This window comes from Sphaerodactylus townsendi, linkage group LG01 (genome assembly GCF_021028975.2).
Source record: "Sphaerodactylus townsendi isolate TG3544 linkage group LG01, MPM_Stown_v2.3, whole genome shotgun sequence".
Classification (NCBI taxonomy): Eukaryota; Metazoa; Chordata; class Lepidosauria; order Squamata; family Sphaerodactylidae; genus Sphaerodactylus; species Sphaerodactylus townsendi.
This window is the reverse complement of record NC_059425.1, coordinates 73,607,042-73,632,145: the sequence shown is the minus strand read 5'-3', so window position 1 is coordinate 73,632,145 and position 25,104 is coordinate 73,607,042. Positions and strand designations below refer to the sequence as shown.

The following is a 25,104-nucleotide window of genomic DNA, read 5'->3' as shown; positions in this document are numbered from 1 at the left end:
GGTTCATGTTTTAAAAATATGCCCTTAGTACATGCAAATGACCATTACTGAATGGTTGGATACATGTTTTTTTGTGTGAAAAAATTCAGGTTCAGTCACTGGCATTGCCAGTTAAAGAATCTAAAGTAGTAGGTGCTGGGAATGACTGTTCTCAGCTTGGAGTTCAAGAAAATTGTTGCCGATTAGTAGAGAGCTAGATAGATCATAGTCTTATAATGGGCCCCTTCCAGGTTCTTTTAGCCACAAATTTGCTTCCTTTCCCCCTAAATAAAAGCTTCTGTGGTTCAGATGTGCCTTACCAGTGAAAATGGACTGGAGTGAAAGATGCAAGTGTAGACAGAATTGAGGGAAGGAGGAAGCCAGCTGCTGGACAAAAGGATATTAATGATGGGAAGGTCATGAACTGCTCTTGGTCCAAGTTTTCGAAACACAGAAAGTTCTAGAGTCTGAAATGCATCACTTAACCTGCTCTTCCTGGCTGTGTCTCCCCAGGAGGAAATCTCTGAGGATGATGTGGATGAAAACTTTCGGAACATGTTCCGGCAGCTTGCAGGAGATGTAAGTACTGTGACTCCATGTTTCTTTCAGTTTTTCTCCTTTGCGATGATTGTTGTGCATGCTGAGTAGGTAAAAGAACATTTGATGTCTCTGATAATGTGGAAGTGAGTTTGCCATTGGAGCCAGTGTGGTGTAGTGACTAGAGTACTGGACCTTGACCAGAATGAGAAAAATCCATCTCACCCCAAAAAAGAAAGATGTATCCAGAACTTGCCATAGGAAGGGTGTTTTTTTAATAGCATGGAAGCATCCTTATTAATCTGAATTATAGCATCTGGAAAAAAAGACTCCAGTGGCTGATCACTTTCTTGACTGGAGGCTTCAAAGCCAGTGAAACTTGCTTGATCTCACAGTAGTGGTTTGGCTTTTCTGAGTTGTCCAGAATCATCTTTTGACAATATCAATGCCTGAAGAGTTCAAAGGAGATCCTAGACATTTCCCTGCAATCAGAAGTTACTGCTGTCTGAAAGCTGTGTTGTGCAGAGGCGTTCCTCCCATTGGGCAAAGTGGGCAGTTGCCCAGGGCACCACCTTGTGGGGGGCTCCAAAAATGCAGGTGGGATTTTTTGAATTTTCAGTGTTTTTCTGTTTTTGGCCTGCAGGGGGCGCAGTTTTTAGGCTAGCAGCACTAAAATTTCAGAGATTTTTTTAGGAGACTATCCTAATGATATCACCCAGGTTTGGTGAGGTTTGGTTTAGGGAGTCCAAAGTTATGGACTCCCATAGGGAGTGTCCCCATCCCCCATTGTTTCCAATGGGAGCTAATAGGAGATGGGAGCTACACCTTTGAGGGTCCATAACTTTGGACCCCCTGAACCAAACTTCACCAAACCTGGGTGGTATCATCAGTAGGGGCTCATGAAGATACTCTGAAATTTTGGTGCTGCTATCTTAATAATTGCACCTCTGAAAGCAGGCACACCCTAAAAATTTCCCCAGAGACTCCTTTTAAATCCACCCCCTTCCTGCCAATGCTTGTTTTCTTTCTTTTTTTATTCTTTCAATGCCTAATAAAGGTTGTTGTTGTTGGGGGGGGGCATCAAACTCAGGTTTTGCCCAGGGCTCCAGTTTGCCTAGGTACGCCACTGGTGTTGTGCATGATGGAAGTTTGAGTTTCTGTGTCACAAATATGCAGAAGGTCCTTTCCTTATTTATCCTGTCTCCCATGGACTGGTGGTTTGTGCCCTGAACAGATAAGTGATTAATGCTCTTCTCTCCCTTTCCTCCAGGATATGGAAATCAGTGTGTTTGAGCTCCGGACTATCCTGAACAGAGTTGTTTCCAGGCGTAAGAGCTTCTTCAATCTTTCACCCTGCAGAGTAGGGAGAAAAGCAGCTGCTGCATTTTTCTCCCTGCCTACCCCATCCAAGTATTAGCTTGGATATGTTTTCCTAAACAATTATTCCTCTTTTACCTCCTCTCAGACAAAGACTTGAAGACAGATGGGTTCAGCATGGATTCCTGCCGCAGTATGGTCAACTTGATGGACGTATCCTCTTTCAGTGGAGGGTTGGCTGAGAAATGGGGAGGATTTCCTAGCTGAACAAGGAGAGCATCATGAATGCACTCCAAGGGTGGAATGTCCTGCAAAGGATGCTACAAGTCTTCTTTCCCCAGCCTGAACACACTGTGGCTGGTGATCAGAGAACTGTCTGAAATGGTTGCACCCTGTCCTCCTTCTCCTGGGTTCTAGGGCTCTGGCTATTGTCTATCCAAGTTAAATGCACAAAGCTTGCTAAAACACCCATCCTAATGTCAAATAACCATATGCGCTTTTAACCGGTAGCTTTGCAGTGATGTTGTTTGCAGTAGTTCGTGGCAATCCTAGGCACAGCAGGATAGTGTCAGTTCATGAGGCCCACACATTATGGGTACACAGTTTAGACCAGGGGTCCCCAAACTTTTTAAACAGAGGGCCAGTTCACTGTTCCTCAGACTGTTGGAGGGCCGGACTAAAAAAAACTATGAACAAATTCCTATGCACAAATGATTGTAAAATGTTTGATTTCACCTTTCAGCCTTTCTGTCATGGTCTATTTTTAGAACAGTGACTAAAGTATGTCAAGTACAGGGTGGGCTCCAAATATTGTTGGGGAGGCTGTGGAATACCTTCCCCTGTAAAAAAAAAAAAAGCAGAACTTTCCCAATGAAACATTCCATCTAACCCAGGATCAGGTATCTTCCTGGGTTCTTTCCTCCCTAGCAGCCAGCGAGCGATTCGCCAGCCTGGCTGATGCCAATGGGAGTGAGGCGGAACAGAAAGCCTGAGAGCAACACATGGAGTAGCTGAGAGGGAAGGGCGGAGCAGGCATTGCCACATGTAAGGTTTCCAACTCTGGGTCAGAAAATTCATGGAGATTTGGGGGTGCCATCATGTAACTGCAATCAACAGCCGTTGGGGCCGGTTCCTCCTCTCCCTCGGGCCCCCACTGCACATGAATGGAGCCATCGCCGCCATGCCTGGCGGGCCGGATAAATGCCTTCAGGGGGCCACATTTGGCCCCCGGGCCGTAGTTTGGGGACCCCTGGTTTAGACCAAGGGAACAAGATCAAGAATGGACAACAGAGTCAATCAACTGCTATTTCCAGAGAATCACTGCTGTATGAAAGGTCCAGACTGGTCCTTTGGTACTAAGAAGCTATGTATGGGGAATGGAATCAAACCTAGAACTGAATGCCAGGAGTTGATTGTACTGATGTCAGGAAGTGATCGTGACAGCACTGTGCCAAGTGGTCTTGTAAACAAGCTACCAAGGGTACAAAGTAGCTTTCTGATGACTCTCTCTCTCTCTCCATGCACGCACACTCGCCTACTTAGAGGCTGTAGAAACAGTTCTTAAGCCAGCATGACTCCAGAGCACTTTGCTCAGTTATACAGAGCAGCGTCAAAGGGTGGCCATCTCCAATGTGACAGATGGCTGACCTCTTATAAGAGCTGGATCCAAACTAATTTCCACTAATTCCTCCTCCTTGCTTCAGACTACCCTATGTTGCTCCCCAAGGTCCCTTATGCCCCAGGAATAGCATTTCTTAGTGATCAGTGAGCTGCAGTGGGAAGGGGAGGCAGGAAAGTTCATTCCACTGATGGAAAAGTTTGTCTGGGTCTAACCATACAACTATGCCATGCCCAAGTGGATGGTGGTAGGCATAATAAATCAGAGTTATTTCTGAATTCCAGCATGTGGGTTTTGCTATGCAAACTCCAGCATCTTTTACAGCTCTAAAGAGCCAAAGCATTTTCAATCCTCATCCATCCACCACCTTCTCCCCAAATCTCATTTTTGAAAAAAAGAAATCTCTCCTTGACACAGCTGCTCTTCAGAAAGATGGCAGTGCTCGCCTGGGCATTGTAGAGTTTCAGATTTTGTGGAACAAGATCAGGGCCTGGCTGGTAAGAGAGTCCTCCTTGGCTCATAACCACTCTTTGGGATGAATAAGATTGGGAGTGGCTAAACAGTGTGGAAAAAGGAAGTGGCACCTCACAGTCAGCCAGTGTGTTATAGTGGTTAAGAGCAGGTGCACTCTAATCTGGAGAACCAGGTTTGATTCCCTGCTCTGCCATTTGAGGTGTGGAGGCTTATCTGGTGAACCAGATTAGCTTGTGCACTCCAACACATGCCAGCTGGGTGACCTTGAGCTAGTTCTTCGGAGCTCTCTCAGCCACACCCATCTCACAGCATGTTTGTTGTGGGGGGTGGGAAGGGAAAGGAGATTGTAAGCCCCTTTGAGTCTCCTTACTGGAGAGAATTGGGGGGGGGATATAAATCCAAACTCTTCTTCTTCTTCAATGCAGAACATCTTTCGCCAGCATGACATTGACAAGTCAGGCACTATGAGCGCTTATGAGATGCGTCTGGCTCTGGAATCAGCTGGTAAGTCTGGAAGGAGAGGCTAGACAAAACAGTACACTTTGTTGATGGTAGGATGCTGGGAGTCACATTAGTGGTTAAGTGTGGTAAATTCACAGCTATCTTGTCATGAGGGGAGCAGGCTCTGAGTAGGATGAAGTCCCATTGTCAGAAACTGAAGGTGAGCTTGTCTGTTTCTCAGTCTGGCTTTGTGAAATCAGTTTTCCTCCATGAGGCATTCCTTTCATGGGTCCTCTTGTCATGTGGTTGGTAGAAAGTGCAGTAAGAGTATTGAGACATAAATCCATTTGAAATCTGAATGGGATAGTCAGCAACCTGTATGGTAAAGAGCTTCGTGGGATTAGGCTGTTACCAGACAAAATAGCTTCTGGTAGTTCTCTCCCTCAACTCTCAGGCATTTACAAGCTGAATTTCTAAGTCCCTTCTTTAGGGGACAGTGGGCTGTGTAGAGGCTCTCAAGACCCCTACCTCTTTAGCTTTCAAGGTGGACTGGCTACCCATTTGTTTCTCTACCTTTTAGGCTTCAAACTGGACAACAAGCTGAACCAAGTGCTGGTGGCCCGTTACGCTGATGAGTCACTGGGTGTGGACTTTGATAACTTTGTCTGCTGTTTAGTCAAGTTGGAGACAATGTTCAGTAAGTGCTACTGTGACTTGGCCCAAAGAGGCAGCCTCTCAGCAGGAACTGTTAGTAAATCCAACAGAGCATAACAAAGTGCATTCAGGCAGGCTTGTGCATACCTCTATTTCCCTCACAATGGCTCTGAAAGGCTAACACCTTCATCTTGTAGTTCTCACATTGGTTTGCGTTGTGAGAAGAAGGCATTTCAGACTGCATTAAAGCCTCTTGCCAAAGGTGGTGTTTGGGGTGATGGTATTTCTTGACCAGGAAACATACCTAGGTTGAAAAGCATTTCTCAGGGAGGCCTCTTTCATGATCGCTTGATGTAGATAGTCTGCACCAAATTTTGAGTTAGCATGAATAATTTTGAACGCAGAAGAAACAGAGTTTGTCTTAATGACAGACAAAATCAGATTCAAAAGAGTGGAGCTACCCAGCTTTTAAGGGGCTCCCTTTAGAGGCATTTGCTCTTCCACCTTTCAGTACTGAGATACTAGCCTTATCCAGTTTGTAACTTACTGGCCACCCACATCTCACGTGAAGAAAGAATTCACCATGGTCAATAGATTGTAAACTTAGTAATATGTCCCAAAGCAAAGTTATGTGAAGGGTTTTCAGGAGCCTTAAGTGGGAATATTGTTCTTAGTTATGCCTGCTGTTACAATTTTGGGCAATTGCTTTCCCTTCAAAATCTGCAGGATTCTTCCAAAGTATGGATCCTGAAGGCACTGGGGTTGCTGAGATGAATCTTGGTGAGGTAAGAAAGTTGCAGCATGGCTCTGTTCGATTTAGAAGACAGCAGGCGTGAGCAAAGGGATGAGTTCCTTTCTGTCAGGAGAAACTTGCTGAGGCTGTCCAAGTGGCAGATCTCCTGGAAAAGTTTTAATACACACTGATCAAAACACTGTGGAGCTCAAAGGGCTGTGGGGAGCGGTCTCCAGCTTCCTGATGACTCACTGCTCCTCTACCCTTTTTGGCATTCTTTAATTAGTTTAAAGGAAGATGAAAAAGGTGATGGGCATTGGAGCAGTGATGTACAAAAAAAATGAAAAATCTGGTGTGTTGTTTGAAAGAAGTATAAGTAAGGTGGATGTGCTTTCAACCAGGACAAAAACATATTTAGCCTTTGACAGCAGATTGTGATAACATCACAATGTTCTGCTACAATGGTCAATCTTTCAACAAATTGCCATATTGCCATTGGATCAAGCTGGAGAGGGGAGGGTTATGAGCCAATTCTTTGGTGCTTTTGAATCCTCAGGGAGTCCTTTACACACTCTCCCTGTTTTGTTCACAGTGGCTGACATTCACAATGTGCGGCTAAAGCAGAGATGGAGCTAGCTGAGAAGACACCATTGAACTGGGCTGCCCCAAGTGCCTCCGTCACATCAGGCTGATCAACATAGAAATTAAACCATCATCCAGCTTCCCTTCTAACCCTCCTATGCTGAGCCCACAGAGTGCTTCCTTCCTTCCCGACTTCAAGCATTTCAGTACCCCTGGATTAAGCTCCCCCACGATCACCTGTTCCGGAACTAAAGTTCCTTTAGGAAGCAGGGCAGAGAGAGGCAGCTGTTTCTTGCTGGTAGTGTGGTTTGTGAGCTGGGCAAAGATGTGAGAGGGGCACGTATGCATGGTGGGGGTCACTGCATGCCAGCTGTAGTGTAGTTGCACTTGTCAGAGGGGCATCTACCCTCAAAGCAGAAGAGGTGGGGCTGTGTTGCTTTCTCTCCCTCCTCCCTGGCCAGTGCTGCTGATCTGGATCCTGCAAGGAAACCTTGCTTTCTCTCCTTGATGGGCATTGCAACAAGCACTGCTTTGCTATTTTTCTAGTAAGTTAACTCAATAGCAGATTAAATAGGGACCTGTATCCTTAGTATAGCTGTTGGTGTGCAGTGTGAAGTAATAGAGTGGCCAAGAGGGTGGTGTGACCATATTCAGATTCCTGCCTCTTTCAGGTCACCTGCTTAAGGCTCCCAAAATCTAGTGAGTTCTATATAAAAAATTGGTTGCTTTGATTCAAAACTCACTGCCTTCTTCTTAAGTCATGCCCAGTTATGTAAGTTACTGATAAGATTCCCTCCCCCTCCCCTCCACCCCAAAAAATCATGAAGACAGGTAGGGAGAATGTTTCAGCACTAGTGGCCATGTTAAGAGGAGGAGAAAATAGCTTTTCAAAATCAGACAGGAGACAAAATGATCAGGAAAATTCTACTGGGGCAATGCCTGCTTGTTCCTAAACTGCTCAGTCTCTGTTTGGTGTTAACTTCCACAATCAATTGGTGGGACTAAAAGGAAACAGCTGTGAAAGCCTTCAAACAGAAACCTGTGGTCTCTCAGTGGCTCTATGTCATACACATAAAGAGCAATCCTAAGCAAGTCTACTCAGATGTCAGTCCCTTTTTTTAATCAGTGGGACTTAATCCCAGGAAAGTGTTTTTAGGATTGTAGCTGTAGTGCCAGCCACTGTCTATATGGGTTTGATTCCCCACTCCTCTACCTGTGGCAGGTTTGAGAATCGGGTTTGATTCCCCATTCCTCCACTTGAGTGGCAGAGGCTTTGTCTGGTGAACCAGATGTGTTTCCGCACTCCTACATTCCTGCTGGATGACTTTTAGGTAGTCACAGTTCTTTCTGAACTCTCTTAGCCTCATCTACCTCACAAAGGTGGGATATAAATCTAAACTCTTCTTCTACGGAGGTTATCTCGGTCCAGTTATTGCAGCTCCTACCTATCTATGACTGCTTCCTAAATTGGTAGTGGTCTAGTTTTCATGGTTAAAATGGATCACTGCCTCCAGGGAAGTTCTCTGAGGCCTCTTGTTAGCCCTATTGCCTTTTTGTGGCAGATCAGGATATGTGTGGGTATATATCAAAGGCTAAAGTCCTTTCCTTTTTGGGTCCTGGTTCCAGATGTGCTCCTGACTGGCTCCCTTTTTTCGCTTCATCACTCACTAATCTATTCCAGGGATTTTTGAATGGAACGATATGATTAAATGGTGGAGTGTGTTCCACAAAGGTGTCCTCTTAATGTTAAGCCATGAAAGAGCATTTCAATCTTTCTCATCTCCCATACATCTGATGGGATCTTTGCTAGAGTTCAGCAGCCATTGTAGAGTCCTCCAATAGACAGGTGCTGCAGGCATGGTTTTCTTCTGAGGAATGTTCCCAGAGTTTTTGCTTCTGTCCGAGTTAGCATCAAAATACTTTGATGTTGTTCTTCTATGGATTAGAATCACTACTTTTAAATGCCACCAGTCAGCAAGGCATAAATTGTAATTGTCCCTTTGCTTGAATAGGGGAATGGACATGCATTGGATACCTGTCTGTGTATTGTGAGAGGCAGAATCCGTGCTCTGTAACCTAGCCCCAAAGGAATGTAATAATTGCTGTGCTCAGAATAAGTCATACACAAAAAGAGAATGTGAATTTGCCTGGTGTCGCTTTGGCTTACAAAGCTTAGTCAAGCTTGTGTGCAATCCTTAACTGTGAGAAATATGGATGTAAAAAATTATGTAGTATATCATGGCCCTTGGCCAATTGGGAGCTTTAAATCTGACAGCAGGATGCAGAGGTGTATAATGCTCTGATAAATGCACACAAACACACAAAACCATGACTTCATTTAGTTGTCCACCCTGCCTTTGCCTTGTTTTCCAAAACTCTCCCCCGCCCCCCCCTGCACTCCCGGAATAGGAAGACTAAAGAAGTTTTTAAGGGGAGAGAATCCTGAGGGTTTCAGAATTGCCAGAAAAATATCCATTCCTCTCATTAAGATCCAAATTGTGGAACTGGAAGATGCACACAGTCTTTCTCCAGTTGCTTAATGTAGCATCTATTTGGGATAGAAAAAGGCTTTTCTGGGCCACTTATACATATCAGCATGGTAACAAATTTGTAGCAAAACAGGATTTGCAAACATAGAAGCTAACTGGAGAAGCCTCTGCTGGCTCTCCCATCTGTTGTTTTTACAAGGGCATTCCAGCTCTTCAGCCAACATTTTTGTCTTTACCCCAATGCTTCTGTGGGGGGTGGGAGAGTCTTTCTGCCTAGCTTCAACCAGAAACCTTTCATGCCTTTGTCTGAGAAGGTAGTGGCTTTAGCGCTTTGCTGTAGGGACCTGCACCTTTCCACTGCCTTATGGCTCCTGCAGATTGAGTCTGCGTTGATAACCACTTCAGTTCAAATAGCACAACCTCTCTTCTGCCCAACTTGTAACCTATGTGAAGTATAATAAATAGAGCTATATCTACTTCCATGTGGTGAGTGTGTTTGCTTATACGGCTTGTTTATTCTGCTTTCTAGCTATAATAGGCATTTCTAAAAATTTTCATAGCATATTAGACATATTCTGTGCAGCTGCAGGCTAAAAGGGTTTTGACAGCTTGTAGAAAGCTTCCAGCCCTGCCTCGGGAACCTGAGCTCTAGGCACTAGGGTAGATGTAGCAATCCAGGTTCCACAGTCTAACTAAATACACTCCCCCAATAGTAGTTGGGGTTTTAATTTTTGTAGATGGGATAAATACATAAATTTCTCACTGGGGAGGAAATATACAATCTTAACTCTAGTTGTCCATGATGTTAGGTAACCATTTTACAAATATACTCCTAGTAACTGGCTGTGAGTATGGTCACATGAAGTCAAACTGTAACCTTTGAATAGGGAAAAATGGGCTGGGCAAGCAAGAGTGGGGAAAGGGCAAAAATTGGCTGGCCTAGCAAGAAACGGGAAAAGGCCAAAAACGGGCTGGGCAAGAAAGGAATGGCGAAAGGGCAAAAAACAAGCTGGGCAAGCATGGAATGGGCAAAGGGCAAAAAATGGACTGGCCAAGCAGGGAATGGGGAAAGGGCAAAAAAGGAATAGGGAAGCAAGGGATGGGGACAGGTCAAAAAACCAGCTTGGCAAGCAAGGAATGGAGAAAGGGCAAAAAACGGATTGGCTAGGAAGCAAGGAATAGGGAAAGGGCAAAAAACAGACTGGGCAAGCAAAGATTAGGGAAAGAGGTACTTCCGGTTAGGGAAATGGCCGTCTCGAACGCCTCTATCCTTGCGGGGAGAGGCATCTGCTAGAAATCCTCTCAATTCCCGAGAGATACGGGGAAATCCCACTCTTATCGGAAAGAGGGGAGCCTAGAGAGAAAGAACGATCAGGTCTGAAGGGGCTGCAGAGACACATCGAGCAGCACGGAGACAGTTCGTCCTTCACAGCGAGGAAAACGCAGAGGGTAAACGGAGAACCCAGGAAGAGACGGCCACCCCTAACTGCTGTAAAATTACGTGAGAAAATAAGAGACTAAATACTGACCCCAGTGTTGAATAAGAGGGAAACAGTAACGACGTCGGCGCGTGGAGAGAGGAAGACAAAAGAGAACGGAGAAACGAACGGAGAAAAGACGAAAGGAGGCGCTTGATCGCCCCGACGGCCCCGCGCTCCAGAAAACAACGCGGAGGACCGAAGCCGAGGTGTCCGCAGGCTTGTTTAAAGTAAGTGCGAAAAAAGTAGTTTCCAAAACTCTCCACTGAATAAATAGTCATTTGGCAACACGCCAGATAGACGAGGACTTTAAGAATACGCTGCCAGAAAGCGGAACAGGAAATAAGGTTGTAGTAAATAAACAAAGGAAAGCTTCCGGTACAAAGAGTAAGGTGACGCGAAACGACCCATAACTCTGAGAGACCGGAAGCCTACTGACGAGCGATAACAGGAAGAGAAAAGGAGAGGAGCGAACAGAAACGGGGGCTTAACCTGCTAAAGTGAAAGCTTTCATTAAAGACTGTAACAACATACCCGAGACTGGCAGATAAACGGACAGCAGGCAAGCACAGGCAGACGCCGCTAAAGTTTAAAGCGCAGACAGACGCTGTGCAGACGGACGCTGCTTGAAGAGGTAAAAGCGCTGAATCCTAAACCCTAGTTAAAGAGCTACTAACACAAAACTAAAATGGCAACCAGGAGAGGCCCATATGTGACTGAAAAAATAGTAAAAGGACTTAATCACGATATGGCCACACCAGAAAGAAACCCAGAATATGGGGCAAGACTGGAGCACCTGATTGACATTACAACAAATTCTCTTAAAGACACAGCAATATTCCAGCAGGAATCTAAAGAGAGAATGGCCAGACTGGAACTGGAATTACTAAATATTAAGAAAGAGATGGGCAACTTCAAAAAAATTGATGAAACATTAAATATAATTAAAGATGGATTAAAAGACCACGAGAGTCGAATCACAGACATTGAGGATTCAATGGAAAACTTGAAAGATAACTATCTGAGGCAAGAAGACGCAGTGGCACTACTGGAATATGCCCAGAAGGAGAACACATTGAGAATAAGAGGACTAGCAGAGACTGATGGTGAAATATTATCCAAGCGACTTATGCCATTACTTCAAGAGGTTTGGGACCTTGAAGAAGAAGACGCCATAAGGGAAATTGATCAACTGTACTGGGTTAATTCAAGAGCGGCCCATGATAGGAAACTACCAAGGGACATAATAATGCATTGTGTGAGAAAAAGCTTGAAGGACGAAATCTTAAGATACCATTCGAGGCAACCCCTCAAAATAGATGGAAAAACATTGATTATAATGAAAGAAATCCCACAATCAATCCAGAGGCGGAGAAAGGATTATAAATGTTTGACGGACACACTTAGAAGAAACAACATCATATACTGCTGGATCATCCCTGAAGGGGTCTCCTTCGTTTGGAATGGGAAGAGATTAAACATCGCTACGGTACAAAGAGCGCAAGAGATTTCCCAAAAGCTGAAAAAAACCATCCAAGAAAAAGGAAAGTAAGAACAAAGGGTAAAGGGATTCAAGGGGAGGAGGAGGATGGATAGGAATAAATTTGTAACTTGCAACATAAATGGGTTAAACAACCCTAGAAAAAGGAGACATGTCTTCTCTCACCTTATTAAAGAGAATCTTGCAGTAATTTGTCTGTAAGAGACGCACATTAAAAAAGGGGATGAAAAGTATATTAACTGTCCTAAATTGGGGGCTCTCTTTCATGCAGGCTGTAAAAAGAAAAAAAGGGGGTTAGCACTGTACATCAAGAAACAACTACAACCCAAAGAGATACTAGTAGATAAAGAAGGGAGATATCTGGGGGTGGAAGTAACAGTAAATAATACAAAAATATTGGTAATAGGGATCTATGGTCCTAATGAGAAAAAAACAGTTTTTTACAGCCTGTTAAGAGAGAAATTAGCTGAATTTTCAAATGAGAATTGGATTATAATGGGGGACTTTAACGGGGTGATAGAACCAGCCCTAGACAAACTAGATTTACAAAACAGAAAAAAAAATAAGCTGAGAAAAGACAATAAACTGCCTAAAGTGTTTTTCGAGCTTGCAACAGAACTATGTATACAAGATGTATGGCGACTGAAAAAAGGTAATGAAAAAAATTTCACACATCATTCACATAGTCATAACACACTATCAAGAATTGATATGGTCTGGGCCTCGAAAGGCCTCTGCACAGAAATTTAAAAAATAGAAACAAAACCGAGAATTTTATCAGACCATAACCCAATATATGTAGATTTAATAACAACACCAAAACAACAAAATTGGAAAATCAAAGATTGGGTTTTAAATAACAAAAAAGTCATAGAGAATATTAAGAAAGGTTTATTAGAATACTGGGAACTGAATACAGGATCGGTGAAGGAGGAGACAACACTGTGGGATGCCCATAAGGCAGTAATGTGGGGACAACTGAAGATGGCAGAAATAAACCTGAAAAAAAATAAAAAAGAAAAGTTTAAAGAATTAGAGATACAGATAAAAAACCTAGAACGGAAATTACAAGATAAACGCAATTGTAAACAGGTAAATAATCAAATTAAGATATTAAAAGAACAGATTAGGGCACTACAAACAGATGAGATAGCCAGAAATATACTATATATGAAACAAAAATATTACACTCTAGATAACAAAACAGGAAAGTGGTTGGCAAACAAATTAAGGAAACAACAAAATTTAAATAAAATTAATAAAATTAAGATGGGACCAAAAATAATTACAGATAAGAATAAAATTAAACAAGCGTTCCAAGAATTCTATAGCCATCTATATGAAAAAGACCCATTAACAACAAAAAACTTACAGGGTTATCTGAATAATCAGAAAATACCAAAAATAAGTAAGAAAGAAAAAGAGGAACTGAACAAACCTGTAGAGGTGGAGGAGGTTGATAGAGTAATTAGGGGACTAAAAAACAAAACACCAGGGGCGGACAATATACCAGCAGCATACTACAAGATTTTTAAGGAAGAAATAATCAAACAATTAGTATCACTAATAAACAAGGTATTTACAGATGGAAACCTACCAGAATCCTGGAAACAGGCCACAATCTCGTTAATACCTAAGACAAAAACAAAAACACCAGAAGTAAATGAATTTCGGCCCATATTCCTACTCAACGTAGATTATAAGATATTCACCACAATATTAGCACAAAGGCTTAAGAAAATCTTAACTAGATACATTCAAGAAGAACAATCTGGTTTCCTCCCAGGAAGGCAATTAAAACGAAATATTAGAATAGTCACAAACATAATTGAATACATCAATGATAAACCCGACCTACCGTTAGCAGCTATCTTTCTGGACGCAGACAAGGCGTTTGATAGGGTGAATTGGGAGTTCATGTTAGCAATACTGCAAAGGATGGACATAAACGGAAACTTTTATACTGCAATTAAAAAAACCTATACGGAACAAAACGCAAAAATTAAAATAAATAATGAACACTCAGAACAATTTACAATAGCTAAAGGAACCAGGCAGGGATGCCCCCTATCCCCACTTCTTTTTATCCTAGTTATTGAAATATTATTAAAAAACATAACAGAGGAACACAGAATTAAAGGGGTTAAAGTGAAAGGAATTCAGTATAAGCTTTTGGCGTACGCCGACGATGTAGTAATTTTTTTGGATGAACCACAAACAAAATTTGAACAATTACAAGAAATAATAGCTAACTATGGAAGAGTAGCAGGACTAAAAATAAACTACAATAAAACCAAAATGTTTTTGTGGAATATGACAAAACAAGAAAAAAGAATAATCATAGAAAGCTCTAATATTAAAAATGAGAAGAGAATAAAATACCTGGGTATAATATTGGAAGACAATAATAAAAATTTAATAAAGAATAATTATGAAAAAATGGGGATAAAAATTCAGGAAGATTTTAAGAACTGGTCCAATAAAAATTTATCACTACTAGGAAGACTAAGCGCAATAAAAATGACAACATTACCAAAATTCATGCATCTCTTTCAAACCATCCCAATAGTAACCTCTAATAAAATATTTAATGAATGGAAAAAAATAATAACCAAGTTTATATGGGAAGGAAAAAAGCCCAGAGTAAGATATAAATATTTAATACAAAACAAAAGAGAAGGGGGTCTGGCGTTACCAGACTTACAAACATACCATGACTCGGGAGCCTTAACATGGATAAAAGAGTGGGTCACTTTAAGTGATAAGAAGCTATTGAACATAGAAGGATACAATTTACATAAAGGATGGCACGCCTATTTATGGCCGACTTCGGAGAAAAAGCAATATATAGATAAAATCTTTAAAAACCATCTGATAAGGAATAACCTACTAAAGATTTGGTTGAAATATAAAAGAATATTTTATACTAAAATCCCAACTTGGATCTCAAGGATGGAGGCACAGCAAATTATAGACATTAATGAAAAAGATAATTGGCCGAGATATAAAGATATATTACTCTGGAATCAAGACACACCAATTATGAAACAAAAAAGTGAAATAAAATGGGAAGAAAGGAACTGCCATTGGTTTACGTACGCTCAATTATACAGTAATTTCAAAATGGATAATAAAACCTGGGGGATACAAAAAGAATTAAATGAACTGGATAAAATATTGATTAATCCAGATGCAAAGAATATCAGTGAATTTTATAAGCTTTTGGTACAACAAAAAACAGAAGACGAGATAGTAAAAAATAACATGATTAAATGGGCAAAGAACCATAGAAAGGCAATACCCCTAGACAAATGGGAGAAATTTTACAAGGAAATATACAAATTTACCCCTTGTGCAGACCTTTGGGAGAACTCGATAAAAATGTATTATAGGACTTACCTTACACCATCTACGTTAGCGAAAATGAATAAGCACCAGTCATCCAAATGTTGGAAATGTAAAAAAGAAATTGGTACATTTTTCCATACCTGGTGGACCTGCAAAAAAATTAAAAAAATTTTGGAATGCTATACATATACAAATAGGGAAAATATTGAAGATGAATATAAAAAAAAATGCAATTACTTACCTGTTAGGCCCAGCCTTTATGAATGAAAAAATTGCTGTTAAAAACAAACACCTGTTATTCCGCTTACTTGCAGCAGCCAGGATTGTGATAACACGGCACTGGAAATCAGACCAGTTACCCAAGATCGAGGAGTGGAGGGAGAAGGTGCAAACCTTATATGTAATGGACAGACTCTCATTTCAGATCAAGGAGTTACCATCGGAGGAATATCAACAAACCTGGATACCATGGACATTGTATCAATCAAATAACTATAACATCAAGATCTCTCCAATAGAATACTGAATATATCAGAACTTTGATCTCTTTTGTGTTAGAAGGACTTTAGGTTAAAATGAAGAAGTATTGGTGAAGTTTCCTTTCTTTTCGGAATTGTGATTAAGTTTTGTTTTTTCTTCATTAACAGACGGGATTTAGAGTCGTGAAGACACTGAATTAGACTGAAGAAACTGGGGGGAAGTCAAGGGGGTAACACAGGGGGAGGGAAGGGAAGAAAGGGAGGGATAAGGGGAATGAAGGAGTATGGGGACATTAAGAAATTGACAAGCTGAATCAACATTAATAACTGCTCCTTTTTTAGTTATACATGAATTCAACGCTCGACAATGTTTGACTGTACCTGATCAACTGATGAACGTAAATGTATAACTGATTCTTTTATATTGTTTAATAAAGATTATTATTAAAAAAAAAAAGATTAGGGAAAGAACAAAAACCAGGCTAGGGAAGCAAGGAATGGAGAAAGGGCAAAAAATTGGCTGGGGAAGCAAGAAATGAGGGAAGGGCAGAAAACGAGCAAGGCAAGCATGGAATGGGGAAAGGGCAAAAAACCGACTTGGTGACCAAGGAATGAGGAAAGGGCAAAAAACAGACTGGGCAAGCACAGAATGGGGAAAAGGACAAAGACGTGCTGGACAAGCAAGGAATGGCAAAAGGTCAAAAATGGGCTTCTCAAGCAAGGAATGCGGAAAGGGCAAAAAACAGGCTAGGCAAGCAGGCAAGGAACGGGGAAAGTGGGACAAGGCAAAAATAAAATAGTAGAGCTGTCATTGGCTGTTCAGAGGAAGTGAAAGTAATGTACTTCTGCTGTTGAAAATAAAGTCCAGATATTAAAATGACTGCCATGGATAAAACCACCTGTATCTCTGGAATCCCTTGGGCGAACACAGCAATTTTAATTGCATTCATCTTGGAGTCACATCGGAAATCCTCTCCACCCATCGGTTTTTCAAAACTCAAACCTTCCAATTTCATCATTTTTTCTGGTCCCCTAAAGATGGCTACCACCTCCTTTCAATACAAAGATGATCCAGAAAATGACTGCAGATTCATTCAACACTTAGGTTCTAACTTTCTGTGAGACAAGGTAATTCATCCATGGGCTTTTTGAGCTGTATTTTAGCCAAAGATCACTAGATGGCAGCATTGTTCTTTGCACACAGATGTCTGTGAGCAGCCATCTTTCCTGTTGTCTGGCACTGGTGAGGTGATCTATAAAGTGCCAATGGACTGAATTCCAGCAAAGCTGTCCTGCTGGCTCTGAGTCTGGAAGAAGACCGTATTGGAACCAGTGAAGAAGGGGGCTGGCTCAAAGAGTCAAGGGAACAGTTGCCAGACTGAGCATCATCTCCCTGCTCATGCTGATCTCAGCCAGTTTGGGCATCCTTCCAGCCACCAAGAATAGTCTTCCCTGTTGATTCTTAAAGTGCTTGAGTGTGATTAAAGTGCTCCCCAGCATAGTGATCTACTGAGCCAAGTGAAAAACAATAGACTTTTTTGTCCCATGGAAGTAAATGTTCCATTGTTGCCTTATTCTATCAATCTATTGCATTTTTATATCTTATCTTCATGATGCTCAGGGTTTGTCCTAACAGGGTCCCTGTGATTGTCAAACTGAGGTCATTGTTCAGTCACCAACCCTGCACTGTTTATTTAACTAAGACTAGGCTCTTTTTTGCTGTCAAGTCACAGCTAACTTACGGTAATCCCATGGGGTTTTCAAGGCAAGAGACATTTGGATGTGGTTTGCCTTTGCCTGGCTCCTCACCCCCTGGTATTCCTTGCATGTGTCCCATCTGAATACTAGCCAGGGTCAGGGCTGAGAGTGTGTGACTTTCATGGCTATCTATAGATCATTCAGCCTTAGCATGACTAAGATTGTTCTGTGTAGGTAACGTAGTTCTTTCACAAATATAATGGAGGAAAGGAGGAAGTGTCTCCCTAGGAGCTGGAAGTGTTCCTCAAGTTGCAGTCACATCTTTTAGTCCTGCATAATGTCAGTCTCTAAATTCCATTAGGTCCTATATGCAGGAAGTTTCTGCTCTGGGCCAGTTTCATTCCTATGAGAAGTGAGACAGGGTGTTTGCCACAGGAAAAATTACTTTACAATGGATACGTTTTCAGAAGACAACCATCCTTTCTGCATATAGTCCACCAATGTGATTTAAAAACTGAATATGAACTTTCTGGCCTTGATGTTAAGAACTGAAGTGGTTAATACTCTAAGCATTAATTTGAAAGGAGGAAAAGCTAGCACTTAATATCATTGGGGTTGGACCACAGGCAGAGCATGAGCTGCTGCTTTCTGTGCTCCCTTGGCGCTGAGTGTGGATCTCGCTTGTTAGGTCCAACCAATAAACCCTGTGCCAAGGTTCCAACAGGGGGAGATGCTGTTCTTTTCCACCTGGCCATTGCCTGTCTTGAAGAACAGCCATTTCCTCAGAAACCACATGATTAACGAGGGCAGCAGAGCAGCAAGCATCCCACAGTTCCAGCTTGCTGGCTGGGAGAGTGGACCACACAAAGTCTCTGCCCTTGCTTCGGCTTTGAGGGAGTTCTTTCCAGAATTCTTTAAACAGGCAGTGGCTCACAGCTGGATATCAAGAGCTTCCAGGAAATCCATACCAGTGAAGAAAGTGGAGTTTGGTACTGCTCAAAACAGGCACATGCGTCTGGCTGAATCCTGCTATCACATCACTGCTTTCTCACATAATATAGACATTTTAACCACCCTGTGCAGTGCCCCTCAGTGCCAAATGAGGGAAGCCAGTTGTGTCCAAGAATTGCCCACAGATCCTAGTAAAAAAGGAGAGTCACCTTGGACTAGGGAAAATTGTTGCACCTCTTGTGGCAAGGTGCTTTGCTTGAACAGTATGGCACGTGACACTGCGTAAATCAGAACTTATGGGAATAACCCACTTCAGTTAGATGGCAAGCATAGGGGTGTCATTTGGGAAAGGAAGGGGCAGCCCCTGGCCCTCTTGCTTTGGCTCCCATGTAGTACTGATTGTTACTCAGGTGCACCTACATGAGAACTATTACTATGTAAGAACATTGGCCTTGGACTCTTGAGCCATGAGTTTGAATCCCTAGGCAGCTATAAAATTCACTGGGTGACTGGAACAGCTGCTCTCAGCCTCACTACTTCACAGGGTAGTTAGGAAAAACAAAGGCGGAAGAACTATGTAACCTACTCAACTCAACGGATGAAAAGTAGGATAAGTATGAAATAGGTTTATTCTTTGCCAACTTGCTGACATGAGCACCGTTAAAAATACTTAAAAGGACTTGTGTGCAGGAAAGTCTGCCAAGAACATGGAGCCCTTTGTTTAAAAAAAGGAGGCCGCTTTGGCATATTGCTCTCTGATTGAAGTAATTCCCTGATAAACCAAACAAATCAGGGCTGATACCCAAGGCTTAATTGGAATAGAAACTGCTTGCCAGGGGTTATGAATAGAGATCTTTCAATAAAAGGGCTGGGTTGTGGTAAACAACCTGTGTCTAAATTAAACCCCATTCAAAGGGTTGGGAGCAAGGAGGAGAGGGAGGTGGGTTTGAACTGTCAGAGCATTATCAGCTTTTATGTAAGATATTGGACACCAAAGTGTAGTACAATAGAGTAAACTAGTTATTTTATAGGCGGCTCTAGAATAGATGTGGAAATAGATGGTGCTGACCTAATTCCTGTTGTGAAAAGCACCATGTTTGGAACTGGCACCACTTTTATTCCCCGGGGAATAGAGGCAGATGGGCTGAAGGAACTGCTTACAGCAGAGATCAGTTAGGGTCAGGGCCCAGATGGCCAGGACAGAGAACAAGTGGGAACACGCAACTGGCAGGGGGAGGGGGATTTCTGAGGGATATCTCCAGGGTATCTCAGGAGACTTTCTGCCCCGTAAGACGTGTGGTCTTGATAAAGCACCGTTGAACATGTTAGGAATTATGCTCACATTTCCAAATGCACACACTGGTACTACTTAGGTCTGAATCTTGTATTATCCCAATGTAAATATTACAATTTTAAAAATAGTAGAGACTGGTGAGAACTGGTGCTATTTTTGTTACTAGAGAGAGAAAAATAATTTTTGAAGAAATTTAGGGAATGGGATCTAAGGAAATATTTATTATCTCCAAACATGTTGTTTATGTTCCAGCAAATGTCCAGTGCTTTGAAGTTCCACTGCATTCATTGGGAAAGGATAAACACATGTTTAAATCATAAATCAGTGAGATCTGAAGGTGCTTAACTCTGGTTAAATTTCATCCTTTTTTTAAAAAAAGGTTGAATATGAAGAAAGATTATAATCTCTTCTTTTTTTTACCAAAAGGCATTTTAAGTACAACAATATGCTATTATATATGCAGTTGTTTCTAGCAGGCCAAAATGGAATGGCTGGAAGGGCCAGTGATCTTGGTAACCCAATACCTGACAATGATATCAAGGCACACTGGCATACATAAACTTGAAAAGTAAATTTTGCAGGATCATATCTCAGTAGCACAAAATACCACAAAACATATATTGGATTTTCTTTTGGCCCCCAGCCTCCCTTCCTGCTGCTTCCGATTAAGCTTCTGGCCTTTACCACCAACGAGCCAGCTGCCCATCTAGCTCTCCACCAGTTGCTTCCTCTCCCAACTGCTTGCATAATTTCTGATGCTTCTCCCAACCTTGTCAGCAGCTTTAAAGCAAAAGGAGGCTGGGGAGAGAAAGGTCTGCATCATCGCTTGTGACCACCTGTTTATGCCAGCTGCTGTTGCCCATTGCAAACATGCTCTCTGACATGCACTCTCCCTATCAGATGTGGGTTTTTGCAATCCTACTTGCAGCCATTCCAGACTGGCTGACACAAAAGGACTTTTGTATGGGGTGAGATTGGGTGAGGAAGGGAGAGGCACCAGGATGCTCCAGTTGCTGTTCTATTCAGGGGATGGCTTCAAGTTTTGGAGGATCACTCTTGCTTTAAGATGATTCAGGCTGCTCAGATCTGGAGATTTGCCAAGAAGGCAGCAATAGCTTCAGCATGAACAGGCAAAGTGCAGCAGCAGGCTAACCACCATTTGGCTGTCATGCTTGGACTGTCTTTCAGGAAAAGGGAGGAACTCCAGTTTGTGTTCCTCATGACTGAAAATGCTGACCATGATTCCAATCTCCGATTTTTCCTCCTTTTCCCCAATTCAAACTGTAAGGTTGTACTGGGTGACACAGCTTGTACTGCGTGTGTTTCAGGCATCAAGATGGGACTCTGGTTTCTTAAACAAGAAAGGGAGAAAGAGGAATGACATGGTGGAAGAACTCAACAGGTCATTTTGCTTACATGCCCAGAGTTTTGCTTGCATAGCTGAACCTGAACTTAGGCATTACCTGAGCACTTCAGTTTGTGATCACTCCAGAAGTGAATTAATATCAAAAAGAAGGAGCCTCTTCTAGTTTGGGGAACTCAGTCTTCTTCACATCTGCATGTGGCACATTCTTCTCAGTCTAGTTCCTCTCTGATACCCTCAGAGGCAGAGAAGATCTAATATTCAGCTGAAACTGTCCTTGGTAGACTTCCAAGAGTAGCTGTTAGATACTGCTGAAAAGTCTGCTGTCCATTTTTTATGACTGATATTTTGAAAATGTCACAAATGGGTTATTTTCGTGCATAGTGATTCACCATCTTTGGAAAAGAAGTGCCCTTGTGTTCACCAAATAAGGGTTTATTTTTGCTTCTTTCTAAGAAACAAACGCAAAAAAACGGTTTCTTCTTTCCCCTTAATTTTTGCATCAACATAGCAAATATGCTTGATGAATATAATACCTTTCGATTATAACTGGTCATTAACACCTCAACTGTGTGGTTTTTTCATTCACTGATCAAACTTCAGGAAGCCATATGTTGCTGTTAACTCAGTTTCTCACTCTCATTTTTGGCAGACAGCAGCATTTTGTGCAACAATGTTTTAATTTCTCCCAACTTTTGGCCAAGACCCAAATAATGTGCTAAAATTATATTGGCTGATGCAAAATATTACTAAACTGGGCAACTAGTTTTTCCCAGTTTATGCATTCTTCCTCCTGTGTTTATGCTGTACGTACTATCTTCTATTTGTATTTGAGGAAGAAAGATTTGACCCTCAAAAGCTCTTACTCTGCATTCTGCAAATCTTGTTGGTCTGTAAGGTACTGTTGTATCTAAATTTAGCTATTTATCTTTATGCATCTTATTTCATCACTTTGCTTATCTGTTCAAATGTTTAACCTCCTTCATCATCCATTATTATGTGGAACAGCTACTTGTGTTGATTTATGATTGCATTCAACCTAAACTTTTTATTTTTACTCCTCCCTTTTCCCCTTACACTAAGAATTTACACTTGAAAGTTTCATAGAGGAATTAACACCAAGCTCTTATAATCGTCTCTATAGGAAGAATTTCTGGTAAGATTTTTCCCTTCACATATCTGTCTGAAGAAGTGAGCTGTGACTTAAGGAAGCTCATGTTGAAATAAATGTTGCTAGTCTTTAAGGTGCCACTGAACTTTCATTTTATTTTACAGCAGTGGACTAACATGGGTACCCCTTTGCAATTAGTTTCACATACAGTGAGATACAGCTAAAGATCTCGTTGCTTGCTTGTGGTTTTTACTGTATATTAAACTCTTCTTTGGTGGATTTTTATACATAACACACTTTGGGAAAAATTGTTCTGGCAGGAGTATAAGTTTGAAATACATAACCCACAAAGCCCTTTTCAGACACCTCTTTTGTGATTTGATCCCATTATTTAATCATGGCAAAAGCCAACACTGGCAGGGGATTGAATGCATTTATTGTTATTATCTGATTAATTCTAGATGTATATGTGCTTTACACAAGATTTTTAAAAAGTACAGATTCAGCTTTGGACTTCTTTGAAGACTCCTGCCCATGTGTATTCATCTTCTGAAGGAGGGTAGACAATGGTGAAAGGGGTGGCATATCAATTATGGATTGCTCTCCACATAGCTATCAATTCCTCCCTATTGTGAGAAGCTAGCTGATGGAAACAGATCTTGCTTATTTTAAAACTGCTGCATTGGCTGCCACTTTATTTCAAAGTTCAGTTCAAGAAATTGGCTATGACCTCTAAAGACCTTTATGGCCTAGAACCCACATATCTGAAGGACAGTCTCTTCCCATGTGCCCCACTATGCTAGCAGTAGTCTTCAAACTGTTACCTGTTAGCTGTTCTGTGACCTAAGTAGCCCTCATAGAAACAATAGGAGTCCATGCTTTTTCCATTGTGTGATTTAATAGTCAAAGTTGCTTTGACAGCCTTTTTGTTCTTATAAGACAAGAGTACAAATGTCTTAAACAAATTTCATGTGAGGTGTGTTGAGCATAAATATGGCAGTTGTATGAATGACAGGCCTTAAAACCTTGAGGTAAACTGGCTGGGCTGAAAGGGATGGGATAAATGAGGAAGATTTAGAAAGGAACACAGCAATATCCTGTTCCTGTCTCAAGAGGATAGAGAGTCATTTCCTATATTGATGACATCAGGCTTGGCCCACAGAATCTGAGAACAGAATGAGAGACAGCTGGCCTGCCCCATCTGCCTCAAACAACTGCCATTTCACAACTGGCAAAGTAAAGAAACAGCCCAGACACACTTATCCAAACTATTTAAAGTTTTTTTAAAAGAATGAATTGACCACATTGTCCCTTCTTGTGTTTGACGTGGGGTAGGATTCAGTTGCCATCAGCCTTCCAGACATCTACAACTCCAGCCACAGAATTACCAATAAATTCCATGCAGCTGCTCTCAAAAATCCTGCTCAATGGCCCTCAGAAGAAGAAACCTGGATCCTTTGAAGAGTCAGCAACCTATGGCTGCCTCTTCTGGAGCCATAAAGAGGCCACATAGAATTCAGTATAATTTATTGGACTTACCAACAAAGGGGTGGTATTCCTGGTGGAGCATTGTCTTGTATGTTATGTGCTGTCTTTCTTGGAGAGGGGCCCAGTGGTGGGATTCAGCAGGTTCGCACCACTTCGGCAGAACCGGTTGTTAAAATGGTGCTTGTAAACAACCAGTTGTTAAATTATTTGAATCCCACCACCAGAACCGGTTGTAAAATTAGTTGAATCCCACCACTGGAGAGGGCCATTTATTTTCACCCATAATTTGTAGGATAGTGGGAAATAGCATGTCCCTTGACATACCACAGCCCATGCCATCAAGCCTAGAATATCCCATGCTGCACCCACATTTCTGATAGCAATCAATCTTCCTTTGTTGTATAAGGAAAGAAATGAGATTGCACTGGAACAGGACTTCGTTCTCATCCCACTCCTGAATGCCTAATGCTTATCACATCAGCAGGGATGTGGGGGAGTATGATACTTCACCTCTACTTCCCTCCCTCCCTGTGTACCCATCAACCCAGCCTCTCACGGCATGAGTTGCACACTGAAGAAAGCTGATGTTACTAATAAGCACCGTTGTGAACTTCGGCCAATCTATTACCCAACCCCATCCCCACCCCAAATCAAGCAGAGCCATGTCGCACTCTTTGTTCAACAGCATCAGGGACACTGAAAGCAAGTTTTGCTCCAGCAAGGCACCCATGCCTTTGCAAGCTGCATTGACAGACTGTAGTAGAACCACCAGTACAGGTGTCCCAATCACTGCATGCCCATGATCAGGATAACTGTGCTGTTTGAACAACTGCCGCCTGCTGAGCAACCTGCAACTAGAACAAGAATGTTGGCAACCTCAGAGGAGAGCTTCTAGAAGAACACTGGTCAATTATGCCACTGGTGGTGATGTGGGCTCAGCAGATGATTGACAATATACTGAGAATGAAGTCGTTCCTGGCTTCTCCCCCTGTCAGACATCCAAAGGATCCAAAGAGAGGCAGGAAGGGTAATGAGTACAGTACTGTTCTGCAGTACAGCACAAAGCACGTGGGCTCTGAGGGCCTGTCCTGGTGCTCTGGCCTGGTCTGCAGTACGCTCCCCCTCCCCCACAGCCATGGAGTTTGACCCAGTTAGGGGAGACAGTGTAACCACTGAGCCAACACCTAACCATTTCCCCTATGGATTTGCTGGTTGCCATTACTGGATGCCTTTTCTAATTAACAGCAAGAGAGTGCAAAGCTCTGTCCATATGCATTGACTCTGATTGCTCCATAACACAGCAGATGAGTAGATATTTCTGGTCTCTAGATTATTTAATCTCATTCCTTTGACTGTCTGTTCCCTCAGTTCCCAAAGATAGCCCAGCAGATACTTTGGAGACATCTGTCCATTCAGCTGGTCAAAGAGACATTCTCTGCAGAACTGTTTGTTGGCTTTGTTATGGGATAGGAATCCCTGAATCTCTTGGGCCATGGTTTTAAGTCATCATTCAAACAATTGCCCTTTTAATCAGGGTGTTAGCCACTTCACTGTGTGGTAAACTCCAAT

The 25,104-nt window shown here is 42.1% G+C and overlaps 1 protein-coding gene across 4 annotated transcripts in view; it reads left to right on the top strand.

Moving 5' to 3' along the window:
• Positions 1-9,301, top strand: part of CAPN11 (calpain 11) — a 42,955-nt gene extending 33,654 nt beyond the window's left edge. For all 4 annotated transcript variants that reach the window (XM_048483353.1, XM_048483346.1, XM_048483372.1 and 1 more), the window contains exons 15-22: positions 493-558; positions 1,787-1,844; positions 1,982-2,046; positions 3,880-3,948; positions 4,351-4,429; positions 4,947-5,063; positions 5,747-5,805; positions 6,346-9,301. In XM_048483353.1, coding sequence (XP_048339310.1) covers positions 493-558; positions 1,787-1,844; positions 1,982-2,046; positions 3,880-3,948; positions 4,351-4,429; positions 4,947-5,063; positions 5,747-5,805; positions 6,346-6,372 — 540 coding nt within the window. In that variant the 3' untranslated portion in view covers positions 6,373-9,301. The remainder of the gene's footprint in view (positions 1-492; positions 559-1,786; positions 1,845-1,981; positions 2,047-3,879; positions 3,949-4,350; positions 4,430-4,946; positions 5,064-5,746; positions 5,806-6,345) is intronic.
• The last annotated feature ends 15,803 nt before the right edge of the window (positions 9,302-25,104 follow it).